This window comes from Amblyraja radiata, chromosome 39, assembly GCF_010909765.2.
Source record: "Amblyraja radiata isolate CabotCenter1 chromosome 39, sAmbRad1.1.pri, whole genome shotgun sequence".
NCBI lineage: Eukaryota > Metazoa > Chordata > Chondrichthyes > Rajiformes > Rajidae > Amblyraja > Amblyraja radiata.
The window spans coordinates 9,364,624-9,379,891 of NC_045994.1; the positions used below are offsets into that span (position 1 = coordinate 9,364,624).

A 15,268-nucleotide genomic window follows, 5' to 3' on the forward strand; every position below is an offset into this window, starting at 1 on the left:
TCACTGAGTCCGCACCGACCAGCGATCCCCGCTCACTTACACTATTCTACACTCACGAGGGACAATTTACACTTATACCAAGCCAATTAACCTACAAACCTGTACGTCTTTGAAGCGTGGGCAGAAACCGAAAATCTCGGAGAAAACTCACAGTGACGGGGAGAAAGTACAGACAGCACCTGTTGTCGGGATCGAACCCAGGTATCTGGCGCTGCAAGCGCTATAAGGCAGCAACTCTACCCGCTGCGCCACCATGCCGTGTGGCATTCCTACCTGAAATATAATATCAGAAGGGAGTATCTGGAGCCAAAGACTGTAGTGTGGTTACGTATAAATGCTAAAAAAGATACCGGCACACGGAACAGCGCCTTGGCACAGCTAACATCGGCCTCATAGTGCCATGGATCCAGTGCAATACTGAGCCATGCATATATGCAGTTTGCAACTTCTTTGCGCGATGGTGTAGGTTTCCTCCGGGTCCTCCAGTTTTCTCTAGCATCCCAAAGAATGGTCCTGGTCTTTCCTCGCCTCCTGCTTCTTCTTGCGTATGGCATGCACAGCCTTAAGGGCCTGTCCCACTTGGCCGTCATTTGCACAATATTTACGCGTCACGACGCACGTGATTGGCGCATGGTGCGCTTTACGCGCCCATGGTGCGTGATGACGTAGGCAGTGATGCGTGGCTGCGCGCGATGTACAAAATCTTCGCGTGCCATTTGCGTGACGCGCAAATGTCGGCCAAGTGGGACAGGCCCTTAAAGTTGTAGAACAGCTTGTTCTCTTTGATCTTATTTGATTGTGCATGCCAGGTTGATTGCATTCGTCGAAACAGGGTGGACCATGTGAAGGTTGCAATCTCCCACCCCTCGCCTCCAGCTCTTCACCAACCTTCCACCCACACGCCCTTCACATTCCCTACTGAAGTGTTCCCAAACCAAAACGTCATCTATTTTATCGAGATGCTGCTTGACCCATTGAGTTGCACCAGCACTCCGTATCTACCTTGGGTTGGTAGCTTAATTGGTCGCTGTAGGTGAATGGTAGGATGTGGGAGGAATTAAAAATCATAGGACGTGTAAATGGGTCAGTGTGGGCTCGATGGGTTGAAGGGCCTGTTTGCATGACCTCTCTCTCTATGACTGTTCTGGGAGTAGAAGGTTCATAAAACGTAGACCTGTACAGCACAAGAACAGGCCTTTGGCCCACAATGTCTGTGCCGAACAAGATGCCAAGACCATTGCTAATCTACCTGCACATAATCCATCTCCATATGCCAATCCAAAAGTCTTTCAAATGCCACTAACATATCTGTTTCACCCACCATCCAAACCAGTGTGTTCCAGGCACTCACCACCATGTAAAACAAATTTGCCCCACTCATCTCCTTTATACTTTGCCCCTCTAGACTGAAAGATATCCCCTCTAATATTTGATATTTCCACCCCAGGAAAAAAAAGATTCTGACTGTCTACACCATCTGTGCCTCTCATAATTTTATAAGCAACATAATTGACCGATTTTGTAGCAGTAGTCAGCGGGCTCTCTAAGATGAACATGGTGCGTTTGAGTGGAATTAAGTGGCAGGTGTGAGTTAGTCATGGATGATTAAAATACAGTACTGGTGGATGTAGCGATAAAGCCACGTCAGAGAAATCCATTAGTCAGAGTACAGGACAATAATGCTCAATAAATCTTCAGAGGATGTGCGAAGAATTATGTCAAGATGCCTTGCACAAAGGATGAAGCCTCACCATAAATGAATCATTTACCTCAGATGCTCAAAGGAGAAACTGCTTCACGATGTCTCGTCCACCTTTGACGTGGGCAATTTCATCGACAGCTTGAGATGTGCAGAGACCAGTTCCCTGCATTAGACCAGTCACTGTACCGTGGAGTAATAAAGGCTATTTCCTTTCCCCCACATCTTCAAGTTGAAGAGACCGAGTCATCTAATTGCGAATCAGAAGAGCAAGATTTAACGTGTGCAGAATTCAGACTTTCAAGTGTAAAGGGCCTGTCCCACGAGCATTCGACTCCATGCGGCAAGCGCAACCTAAAGGGCCTGTCTCACCAGCATTCGACTCCATGCGGCAAGCGCAACCTAACGTGGTCGCTTGAGCCGTACGGCCTCACGGGGCCGGTCCCACTTCGATCGCCGGAGCCGTATGAAGTTGTGCGGAGCTGGTCCCGATATCGCGCGGGGCTCCGATATACTGACCGTGTTTTAAAATTCCGCGCGGCAACGGCCTGCCGGCCCCTAGCCGCCTCGACGCCGTGTCAATCACTTGACCTCCGCGCGGCTCCCGCTTCTGGTTTGGTCATGCTTGTCGCATGCCATACGGCTCAAGCGACCACGTTAGGTCGCGCTTGCCGCATGCAAGTCGCATGCTCGTGGGACATGCCCTTAAAGCAGCTGACAATGCCAGACCAAAGGAACATTATGTGTCAATGATGATTATTGGGTCAGGCAGAATTACTCCAGCATTTTGTGTCTACCTTCAATTTCAACCAGCATCTGCAGTTCTTTCCTGCAAATGGTGATCATCGCATGTTTCTTAAGATGAAAGCGTAATTTATCTTTATAAATCTATTGCATGAATAGTCAGTGTTATAGAACGTGGAAACAGGCACTTCGGACAAAACATTTCCATCCAGCCCAACATGCCCCATCTACACTAGTCTCCCTGCCTGCTTTTGGCCCATATCCCACTAAATCCACCCTACCCATTTTCCTGTCTTAAAAGATTCTTAAACCTGTGGTACCTGCCTTAACTATCTCCTGCACAGTCTCTTGCCCAGAATCAAGGACCAGACATAGGTTTAAGGTGAAAGTATGTAATAGTAATCTGAGGGGTAACTTTTTCCACACAAATGGTGGTGGGTGTGTGGAACAAGCTACCAGAGGTGGTGGTTGACGTAGGGATTATCCCACCATTTAAGAAACCGTTCACAGGTACATGGATAAGAAAGCCTTGGAAGGATTGGACCAAATGGGCAGGTGTAGCTGGGAGATGTTGGCCGGTGTGGGCAAGATGGGCCGAAAGGCCTGTTTCCACACTGTATCGCCCTACGACTCTTCCGGCAGCTTGTTCCATACACCACCCTTTGTGCAAAAAAAAAAGTTACCGCTCAGGTCCCCAATAGTGTCTCAGTTTTCCTGCATGCCAGTAGGGGGGCTGCTTCATTTCGTGAGGCATTACAAACGGACATGAACATTGCGTACAATCATCAGCAAACAGCCTAATTCCCACAGCCTCTCGCTTGCCCGTTACAGCTGTGTCTGTGATCCGCTGCCCTTGTGTATATTCAAAGCTGACATATAGTCCTAATCACAAAAGCGACCGAGAGGCGAGATGTGGGAAAAGGGCTGCGGATTTGAACGCTATCGGATCAGCCATGAACCCATTGATGGATGGCACAGTCTCAAGGGGCTGAATGGCCTGCAGAAACATCACCTAATTAATCACCTCTCGTTCTTTTCCTTTGGTGCCCAGATATTAATAACTCTGACAGGACTATTAAACAGTCGCTAAATTATGAACCTTGGCTGCAGTAAGGACTTTGGGCTTTTGTGCACCAGTGTTGGTGTTATTCATTTATTGATTTATTATTATATGCTGTTCATTAGTACTCTGTTTATAGGCCTGTCATGCTGCTGCAAGTAATAATTTAATCTTTCCACTCTCAATACATATGATAATTAAACACAGTTAACCCTCTAGAGGACTTGACCAATAATGGCAGGGAAAGATGGAAAATAAAATGCATGAAGAGAAGGTAGTTTTGTTGCTAAATTTACACCATTTTTTTTAAATTTTGTAGTTATTGAACCAACTTGGAATGAGATTAACAAATATCATGTTACAAACAGCCAGTGAAAGTCTTGCAAAGAGATCACAGGCATTTAAATAGATTTGACAGATATTCATGATGCAACGTTGGAAAAATACACTTGAAATTTATCTGCATTTCTATGTGCTGATATTGCACAGGGTACAAAACAGAAACAAGAGTTATTTTTGTTAACAGACAGGCAGCAACAGAACAATTTTTAACTATCGTTCCAGCTCTTGAGACAACGCAAGATGCAATTTAGCCAACTTGGACTTGAACCAAAGGTGGCAAAGTAGCCCCCTGAAACTGGCACTAAACTCACTCACTATTATCCTGAGAAGGGGTCGAAGTAGTTAGAATGCCCAAAATCTTCCAGCCCGCCTACCACTGGTGCAATGAACTGGAAGCCAGGGAAGGGGGAGAGCACATTATAATGCCCGTTCTTGCATGGTTCCACCCGCTCTCTCTCTTTATTCCCAAACTCTCATCAGGTAGATGCCCAGCGATCATGCCACAGAGAGCAGGATCGGAGTGGTTCGTGGGCCAATTTAAAATAAAAATAGACGTCACCACGGCTTTTGTTTCCGATGAACGATTGATCGATCGCCGGCTCTCAAGAGTGCCAGGCTCAGTTCAATGCCCACGCCCCATGGTCTCCTAGTGATCCAGTAACATTGATGTACTGTGCACGCACCACTGCGGCCTTGGACAGGGCAACCACAACAGCGGGCACAAAGAATGGCCAGAAGACTATTGCCAAACAACTTAAAAAAATGTTTCCACCACAAGATGATTGGCCTCGGCTGGGATGAGCGGAATTGTTACAACTGTGGTAATGACAAGGGCGGAACATCATTGCTCAGTTAGAGTGCAATGTGCTTGGGTAGGGTCTGCCCAATGCAGCCAGCTGTTGACCTGAACATATGATAGCATTGCTTCACCAGGTCCACTCAATAAGACCCCGTTTGGTTTATCAAGAGGCCAATGTATCCATCTTATGCCCACACAAGTGCCAGTTTCAGAAAGCTACTACACAACATCGCAGGGCGGGTAAGGAACCAAATGGAAAGGACAACAAAGATTGATCAACAGTGCTTTGTTGGACAAAAGGTTATGTGGATGTGTCAAAACTTTAATACTCTCTCCGGCCGAGATTTCACCAGGTGGAAAACAGTGCACACTTTCACTTCCAGTGAAACGCTCTCAACTCATGCCAACCAAACCAAGATCAGAGCAACAACTGCCCAGGATCATCCCCCCCCCCCCCCCCTCCCTCCCCATATCTCAACTACTCTCCTCCCTAGCAGCATGTTAATGTTAACTGAAAAATAAAAAATAATAATCCACAGATATATATATATATATTTGTAGATATATACTATTTACACATTCAAGGAATGAAAGCCTGGATTTACAGGGTGTAGCAACAGTTTGGGTTGTAAGCCAACCCGTAACTGATCGGAGAGCCAGTCTCCAGGGTCAGCCCGTCCCTGAAACACAAAGTGGTCCGGGTCCAGAGGCAAACCTTTGGGACTTTCCTCCCACATCCATCACTGGGAACCCTTGACCCATTTACTCGTCTCCAGGTTACCAGTCCACCCACCCAACCTCAGCAACGTTTAAACCCCTGGGTGTTGATCATGTTACTGAACCCTCAAAGGGTGTTGATCAAGTTACTGAAACCCTCTGTCCTGCTGCCTGCATCAACTCACTGGTCACTCCAGCGACTTCAACATTAATTATGACAATCGCCACACTTCAATGGCCATCGAGCACCTTCCACCCCCCCCCCCCCCCCCATCGAAACACGAGAAAGGTGTCACAGAAATAAAGATGACAATATTTACTGAACCCTCTATCGTCTTACTCGCATCCACTCAATGGTCACTCCAGCGACTTCAACTCTAATGAGGCCAATCGCCACACTTCATTGGCCATTGAGCCCCCCCCCCCCCCCCCCCCCCCCCCCCATCAGAAACACACGAGGAAAGTGTCAGAGAAATAAAGTAGACAATATTTACGAGATGATGGTTGTGGTTTTCTCCTCTGTTTTCTAAGCTGCTAATCGAGAGGGAACCTGCCGGGCGACACGCCCAGTTCTCTTCTGACGGGGATGAGGGGTAGTTGGTTGGTCACTGGATGAGGTGACACTCAGGATGGCCTCTATTCGCCTAATGGAGCAATCTACAGCCCCTTGCCGACCTGACCTGCACCCCCCCCCCCATACCCCTAAACCTAGATGTTTGGTGAAGCTCATTAACACACAGCAGTGCTCTATGAAGGAATCATTCCATGTCATGTCACGAGCAATGCAATCTTAAGGAAAAAAAAGACATTATGGATAATAAAGACTAGTGTGACTGCCCAATGCATCCCCACATCTAGCAGGGATGAGCCTTCAGAGCGGTACAACCACATCCATGCCCAATGTTTGTTGAGTTCGGGTCTAGTGTATCACCGTTAGAGTCTGGGCTGAAGTTTCCACAGCTTCACACAGATACTCTTGCCCATGTCTGTCTCTTTGGAGCAACTGATGTTGTTGTTGCTTGAAGAAGGAGCCCTCTCCAAACATCCCACCCCATCGCCAATAACATCTTCCCATCGCTAACCAGCGGCGTCACTCTCCAGTTCCCTCGGCCGACAAGAGTTGAGGAGAGAGGCCCCAATGGGCAAAGGTTGGGAGTTCTTTGAAGGTGGCTGCAAGCCAGCTCGTCCAAGGGACCTTGCTCGATAGCTAACGAACGCAAAGTGGTGCCCAAGCAGGAGATCCTGGTTACCGAGGTGAGAAAGAGCCAGCGGAGAATGGATATGGCAGTGCTGTGGCTCCCATGCTTCATCCAACTCCTGGAAGCTTGTCCAACTTCCCAGTGGCTGATAGATATTCTTAGCCTAAATACCTCCATACTTCCGTTCCCCCCACATCATCCTCGACTCAAATGTCTGAAAGCTAATGATTGCCAATGCAAAGGATGGGAAGTAAAGTCAGTCGAGGGAGCAGAACGGACTCGAGTGAGCATGTTCAGTGTGAAGAGGTTGTGAGTGATGGACAGGGAGAAGTCAGCAGACTGCCCACAGAGTTCCACCTCAGACTGACTCAGGACCCCAGCACTTCGAAGGCGGAGAGCGCAGGGGAAAGTGAAGTGCCGCAAAGCGTTTGTGCTCCAAGGAAGGACGACACAAGCTGCACCAGGTTGAAGGAGGGCCTCACTGAGGCCAATTAGGGTCTCATGGCCATGGAAGAAAAATCCAAGACAAACACGTGGATTAGCAAAAGCGATTCCAGGCCAAAAAAACCCCCAGTTAAAGGGCTCAAAATCTTTGGAATCATGTCACATTTTTGAGAGTGAGGGGGTGAAATCTAAAAACTCCATCACAATTTACTTTTTAAAAACTGCATGTTCTGGAAATCTGCAATAACAACTGAAGATGCTGGAGATATTCAACTTTCCAGACAATATCGGTGGAGCAAGTAGGGTCAATGATCTTTCCTCAGAAATCAAGAGGTGAAGGTGATTAAGGGTGCAGTGAAATGGAGGGGAGGTGGAGAGAAGGGAAACTCTGCGACCATATGATAACTGAGACACTGAACACGCAGGTACTTGTCAGATTAGAGGTTTGGCCATTTCAGCTGACCTGTCCTGAGAGCATATAACACATCTCTGGACTTGACGTTGAATGCAACTATTTCAGATATCCAACCCTTCCAGTTTGTTTAATACTTCCGGGATTCTTTTTAATTTCAAGTATTTTTCTGTGTTTCTCTCCAGTGTTGCCCAACATGTTGTTTTGGAGACACAGGGAACTGCAAATGCTGTTTTATTTATTTTTTAAACGAGACCCATCACATTATCTCCACTGGCACGACCACCACTTATTATTTCATTCAGTTTCTCTGTGGCCCCATCCTATCACAGGCATTCCCCCTTTCTCCTGGCCAGCCACCCCTCTGCCCTTCACAGGAAGGTGGTCGACTTCTCACCTTTCCCAATTATGAAGATAACTCACTGACCCAAAACATTAACTCTGTTCCTTGCTCCACAGACGCCACCTGACCTGCCGAGCATTTTCAGCATTTCATTTACCGAGGAGGGGACGTGGGGGAAGAGTAATAGCGGGGTTACATTTCAGGTAGATCGAACGGACTCGATGGGCCGAATGGGCTATGGTCTCCCTTGAGGTTCTCTCATTAGAGTGTTGCTTTGCCAAATCCATTACTGGTACACACCTCGCATCACATCCTTCACAATTAAATGGCCCCCACCCTCTGCTCAGCAGAAGGTTGAGGGGTTGCACTGACCACATGACGAACTGTGGGACCTTTCCTATCCCCCCTACCTACTCCCTCCCCCCCCCTCCCCCTTACCCCCCTACACCCCACCCCCTCCCCTCCCCAACACGCACACGACCACTATAAAACAGCTTTGTCAGCCCAGACAACAATGACTTGGATGAAGTGTTGACCGGCAATGACTCTTGACAAAGATATCAATCCGACAATGGCAAAAAACACTCTGCTCCCATCCCCATCGACACGTCAGAGAGATTTGTGTGGCCGCGCATGCGTTGAGAAGGGAGCAGAGGGTGGAGAGGAGGGAGTGCAACGCCACACTGCTGTCTTCTCCGCTTTGGGCACACATACAAGATGGACGGGAGGAGCCTCTACAGACACAGCCAACAGTGATGGCGTCCTCAACTCTATACCGTTGACTCGGGGATCTCGTCCCGCCTCCGACTGTTCTTCTTCTCCCTGTACTCCTGCCAGTAGTACCCAGTGAAGGTCGGGCAGATGGGCAGGTAACTGAACAGTTTGTATCGCCTGAGATACTTCATGCCGATGGGCAAGTCATAGGTCTCATTGCTGTCTGAGGTCTTGAATCCAACGATTCCAATCTTCGACTTGCAAATGCCCCTCTCGTCAGCGGTTCCTGCAGTGGAGCAAAATGGGGAACAAAGTCAATTAAAAGAAATGGCATTTCTATAGCGTAGTGGTAGAGTTGCTGCCTTACAGCGCCAGGCACCCAAGTTCGATCCTGTTGTCTGCCTGGGGTTTGTACGTTCTCCCCGTGACCGCGTGGGTTTTCTCCGAAATCTTCGGTTTCCTCCCACATTCCAAAGACGTACAGGTTTGTAGGTTAATTGGCTTGGTAAAATTGCAAAAAAAATTGTCCCGAATGTGCGTAGGATAGTATGCGGCGCGGACTCGGTGGGCCGAAGGGACAGTGTCCTCGCAGTATCTCTAAACTAAACTAAAGCATCTCGAAGTGCTCTGATGTCAATTAAGTATTTAGTGCCAATGAACTGGGTACAGCAGGCTAGCTAATAATAACCAGTTAACCTGCTGTTTAGTGATACTGAAGGATTGCTCCCAAGAACACTGCTCTGCTTGAAAGGACACAAGGTGGTGGAGGAACACCCATGTTGAGCGTTAGACGGCACCACTGGAGTTGAGAAGGATCAGGGAGACCTCATTGAAACTTACCGAACAGTGAAAGGCCTGGATAGAGTGAATGTGGAGAGGATGCTTCCACTAGTGGGGAAGTCTAGGACCAGAGGCCATAGCCTCAAAATGATAGGACTACCCGTAGAAAATTAACGAGGAATGTCTTCAGTCAGAGGGTGGTGAATCTATGGTATTCATTGCCACAGACAGCTGTGGAGGCCAAGTCAAAGGGTATTTTTATCGCGGATATTGACAGGATTTTTGATTAATAAGGCTGTCAGAGGTTATGGGTAGAAGGCAGGAGAATGGGGCTGAGAGGGAAAGAAAGATCAGCCATGATTGAATGGCAGAGTAGACTTGATGGGCCAAATGCCCTAATTCTGCTCCTATAACTTAAGAACTCAGCGGGTCTGACAGCATCTTTGGAGGGAAATGGACCGACAGTGTTTCTTGGGTCAGGGCTGGTCTTCTGCATTGGGGAGGAATTGTTCATGTTTCAGGTCCTGATGCGGGATTCCCTATCCATAAAGTTAACGATTCTTTCATTCTAACCCCTTCAGCCCTGCACAGATGCTGCTCTATCCACTGAGTTCCTCCTGTAACTCGTCTCTTGCTCCCGAAATCCTGCAACTCATTCATCAGCGAGGTTGATTTTAAAAAGCGTCTCGAGGAGGAGAAAATAGAGGGAGTAGAGGGAGCAGAGGGAAACTCAAGGTGCAGGGCAGTGAGGGGATAAGAGTGAGTGGTGGAGCGAAGGAAACCAGGCAGGAGAGGTTGGAATTGAAAGGGGGTGAATATCACATAATAAGGAGAAAAGTACATTTCATGATGCAACGAGGGAACGTTGATGTGCTATAGCAACTGTAATGTGGAATTAACTATGTGGGTTCTTTTTCATTGTACCGTTGCTGGAAAATTCATTTCACTTGCACTTTACGAATAAAACTGATTGCGATTGTGATTGTGGAGCAATATTCGTCATGCACCGACTGGTTCGCATCCCTGTGTTATCTGTTTGGCCAACAGAGGCTGTGACAAACTCCACAATCGAACGTACATGGGCCGATTCACCCCTTAGACCTGTACTGGCCAAGTGAAGGGGGAGGTTGTACCACACACTATGGTCAAGTAATCAGCCCGGAGATGCACGAGGTCCCTGATCTGGGCAATTCTGTGATGGGTTTGAGCCGAACGGACATGTAGAACCCACCTGGGATGGTGTTGTCCAGGATGAAGGCGACACAGCCACCCACAAACATGGCAGTTGTCAACAACACGTTCAGCACTTGGTCAACCTCAACAACACCTGCAAGGTAATTCCAAAAATGACCGATCAACAGTGACAATGCACCAACACAATTAATGTTATCTTGTGAAACATAGAGTAGCGAACCCGTTCTCCGGCCCCCGTCACACATCAGTGTGTAAGACAATTGCAAACACTCATAGAACGTACGACTGTACAGCACAGGAATGGGCCCACTGGGTTTTTTTCATGTTCAGAAGTCATAGCAGCTGGATTAGGCCATTTGGCCAATCGAGTCTTCTCTGCTATTCAATCACAGCTGATCTATCTATCCCTCTCAATCCCATTCTCCTTCCTTCTTCCCCCATGTTTGTGAAAAACATGATGCTTAGTGATCTTATCTGCCTGTACATGATCCATATCCCTCTATTCCCTGCACTTCCACCTTCCACGTGCCTATCAAAAAGCCTCTTAAACACCACTGTCGTATATCTGCCTCCACCACCACCACACCTGGGAACGCATTCCTGGCCCCAACCACTCCCTCTGTAAAAATAAATTGCCCAGCACATCTCAATTACACTTTCCCTCCTCTCACCTTGCAATAAATATGCCCTCTAGTGTTGAACATCACCACCCTGGGAAAACAGTTCTGACTGTCCACCCTATCTACGCCTCTCATCATTTTATCGACTTCTATCAAGAGGGCACCACATTGACGCAGTGGAATAGTTGCCGCCTTACAGCGCCAAAGACCCGGGTTAGATCCTCACTACAGGTGCTGTCTGTACGGAGTTTGTACGGTCTCCCTGTGAGCGGTTGGGTTTTCCCCGGTTTCTTCCCGCACTCCAAAGACGTACAGGTTTGTAGCTTAATCTGTAAATTGTAAATAGTCCCTAGTCTGTGGGACAATGCTTGTGTACAGGGAGACTGTTGGACAGCACGATCTCGGTGGGCCGAAGGGTCTGTTTCTACGCCGTCTCCCCGCTTCCTCCAATACTTCTCACCCAACACGTCTGACCAGGCAGCCTGTGGGCATTCTGACAGTGGCAATCTGATATCTCAGCCCTGCGTTTCTGCAAGCAAGAGGGTGGTATTGTGGCGGGAACTGGCAGGAGTCCAAACAAAAACTAGTCGGACACAAGCTCAAGATGTGTTTATTCTTCTGCATTCTAGACGTGTTTATCAATCTGCTGAGATTGGAGGACCAATCAAAGCTGGTCCCTTTTGACAACATTTGGCCCAAATCCTTCTAAACCTCTCCTATCCATGTAGCTGCCCTTCTTGGGCCCCCTTCGGACATGGCTGACCGTGGGTGTCACCGTGGTTGGGGGACACCAGTGCGTGACTTTGTTTAACGTCGGGAGACTGGTGTACAGACAGCCACCTCACAGTCCTTGACAGATCTGGGTCAGGATCCAGTGGCATGGAGTACCAAGACAACCAGACACCCTTTTCTGCTGCAGCCTTCATCCGCCTTCCCAGCCGTTGTGACGCTCCACTAAGGTCAGCCATCGTCCTCTGCCTGTTCCACTGTTGAGGTCTTGGTTGGATTGCTCTTTGTCAGAGATCTCCCCCTCGACCTTACCGCCATGGGTGGCCCTACCAGGAGCGTAGCTCCAGACGGCATCGCTCTCAAGATCTCAAGACCACACAAGCTTCTCCACCACGACAAGGTGACAATCCACGGCGAGGCCCAGGTGTATTTATAGACAGCACCAGGGAACACTGTTAAATCGAACAGACTTACCTGTTACAAGGGGATTCCGCTTCACGTAGCTGGGCAACATGAGACCAAAGAAGATCGAGAATCCGAGGACAAAGAGGTTGCGTGAGGAGTTGAGATCAACAAACTGAAGGTTGGACAATCCCACGGCAGTAATCATTCCTGCAGGTAAAGTGTCACATTTACTGAAAAGCCTCCTCGGTGGAAAACACCTCGACTAAGCTTCGCTCGATGGCCGTCTATATTCGGTGGCGTTTCTCTGCCCCCATTAACGTCCCATACAACGGATGAATGGGTCTGCATCTGGTGGGGCCGAGCAAGGGAGATAATTCCCCAAATCCCCCCAAAAAAAGATCGCCCTCAGATGACACCAGAACCATCCAAACCTGCCGTGCAAGCCTGGGGTTCAGGAAGAGCAGGGCAAAAACAGTGCTGTCGTACAGCGCCGAAACTGTGCACTGCAGTGCCCCCTCTGCGAATACAATTCTGTCCAAGTGCAGCACCGATTCTGTGTACCGCAGTGGTCCCTCTAAAGGCACTGCACTCCCTCAGCACAGCACGAACTCTGTGCATTGCCAGTGCTCCCTTGGTACAGCACCAGCTTCCTCAGACAGTGCTGTACTCTCTCATTATTGCCCATCCAACAGTACTGCCATCCCTCTGCGACAGCATTATGCTCCCTCGGTATTGCTCCCATGGCAGTGCAGTGCTCCATAAGCCATTTTTCCATGGCATACCCATCACCCCTCCCCCCTTTCTGCCCCCCCCCCCCCAATCACCCCTCCCCTCCCCCCCCCTTTCCCACCCCCCCCCACGCTTTTGAACTCCCATTTTCCGACCAGGGGGCTCAGACCACAACTTGAGAGTCAAGGCAACACCAAGATGCCCCATCTCCACCAGCCCCATCCACCTGCATTAGGCCCGTAACCTTCTAACAAACGCATGCACAGATAGCTGTGGAGTGACTTCAAGCAGCATGGTGCGGGTGCATTCTGCCAGTAGTCACCCAGCTTTATTTTTTGCTCATCTCTATCGCAAATTGGCATAACTTGGTGGGGGAAAAAAAAAAGACCAAAAATACAGATGGTGCAAACGAGAAGTGACAGCAGAAATTACTGGAAATGGGTTGAAGAGATCAGGCAGCATCTGTGGAGAGGGAAACTGACGGATTGTTTCAGTTCCCAGATCTCAAACCTGAAACCTTCCCTCCGTTACTCTCGCCACAAACATTGCCCGTCATGATTAATCTTTCCAGCAATCTTTGGTTTTGTCTCACGCAGCGGTAGAGTTGCTGCCTTACAGAGCCAGCGGCTCGATCTGGCTCTATCCCAACTGCAGGTGCTATCTGTTCAGAGTTTGTACGTTCTCCCTGTGATCGCATGGGATTTCTCCGGGTGCTCGGGATTCCTCTCACACTCCAAAGACGTGCTGGTTTGTAGGTTAATTGGCTTCTGCAGATTGTCCCTAGTGTGTAGGATAGAACTAGCGTGAATAGGTGATCGCTGGTCAGCGTGGACTCGGAGGGCCGAAGGGTCGGTCTCTACGCTGTATCTCTGCAAACTACATAATGGGCAGGACATTGGCGTGGCGGTAGAGCTATTGCCATACAGCGCCAGTGACCCAGGTTCAATCCCGACTACGGGTGTTTGTCTGTATGGAGTTTGTACGTTCTCCCCGTGGCCTGTGTGGGTTTTTTTCCGAGATCATCGGTTTCCTCCCACACTGCAAAGACGTTTAGGTTTGTAGGTTAATTGGCTCGGTATAAAATTGTAAATTGTCCCTACTGTGTGTAGGATAGTGTTAGTGTGCGGGAAACGCTGGTCGGTGCGGACTCGGGAAGGTCCTGCTTCCGCCCTGTATCGCTAAACGAAACTAAACTTGGTGGTTCAGAGCTGTCGTTACTGGAGCCAAGATGCAGGACCCGAGTTGATCTCTTAACCCACCCTCCCGCAAGCTATTCACCCAGGTCAGTGCAGGCAGCTACTCCAGATATTTAATGGCAACATACCAAACAAGGTGCAGAAGAGAGCTCCGAGGACTGGGTCGGGGAGCGATGCAAAGAGAGCACTGAACTTTCCGATGGACCCCAGCAAAAGCATCATCGCAGCTCCGTACTGTATGACCCTCCTGCTCCCCACCTGCAGAGCCAACATGGAGGGTTAATAATTAGAAACGGTTTAAAAATCAATTTTCCGACCAGCAGGTGGTGCCAAGCAGAGAAGGTGTCCAACATGTGCAGATGCTGGTTTAACACCGAAGATAGATACAGAATGCTGGAGTAACTCAGCGGGACTGGCAGCATCTCTGGAGAGAAGGAATGGGTGACGTTTCGGGTCGAGACCCTTCTTCGGGCTAAGAGTCAGGGGAGGGGGAGTCTACAGATAGGGAAGGGTAGGGTGTGAACATGACAGATGAAAGTAGCACAAAGTAGTGCTTGCGATCAGTCAACCCACAACCCGGAAGCCCATCAGAGGAGGAAGGCCACCTGCTGACTCGGTGTTAACAGAACTTCCCTGGAGAACACCGGAGGCTTGCGATTCTTAGACCAGGACAGCACAGGATCAGGCCCTTCAGCCCACGACTTCTGTGCTGAACATGAGAGAAGCATCGAACAATACAGCACAAGATAAGGCCCTCCAGCCCACAATGTCTGTGCCGAACATGATGTCAAGGGCATTACTTATCCACCTGCACATAACTCATGTACCTCCATTCCCTAATGGTGGCAGCACATGTAGATAGTGTGGCAAAGAAGGCGTATGGTATGTTTGCCTTCATTGCTGGTGGTATTGAATATAACACTCAGGGCGTCAGGATGCAGCTCTATACGTAGGCTGCATTTGGAGTATTGTGTGCAGTTCTGGTCGTCCCATTACAGGTAAGTTTCAGGATAAGGAGTCACCCGACTAAGATGAGAAGGAAATATTTCTCTGAGGGACAGGAATCTTTGGAATTGAGGGGGGACCGCATTGAAACATACAGCATAGTGAAAGGCTTGGATAGTGGATGTGGAGAGGATGTT

General features: G+C 48.8%; 1 protein-coding gene across 2 annotated transcripts in view; it reads right to left on the reverse strand.

Annotated features, from left to right (window-relative positions):
• Nucleotides 1-3,780: 3,780 nt before the first annotated feature.
• The window catches only part of slc23a2 (solute carrier family 23 member 2), a 63,609-nt gene continuing 52,121 nt past the window's right edge, over nt 3,781-15,268 (reverse strand). The window contains exons 13-17 of one of the 2 annotated variants that reach the window (XR_004410227.1): nt 14,255-14,384; nt 12,271-12,408; nt 10,485-10,580; nt 4,618-8,759; nt 3,781-4,584 (exon numbers count right to left, since the gene is read on the reverse strand). Coding sequence is in view for 1 of the 2 variants with exons in the window: in XM_033014014.1 (XP_032869905.1) it covers nt 8,530-8,759; nt 10,485-10,580; nt 12,271-12,408; nt 14,255-14,384 (594 nt within the window). In the remaining variant the exon portion in view is untranslated. Of the gene's footprint in view, nt 8,760-10,484; nt 10,581-12,270; nt 12,409-14,254; nt 14,385-15,268 lie in introns of both variants that reach the window. The other variant, XM_033014014.1, reaches the window with a different exon arrangement.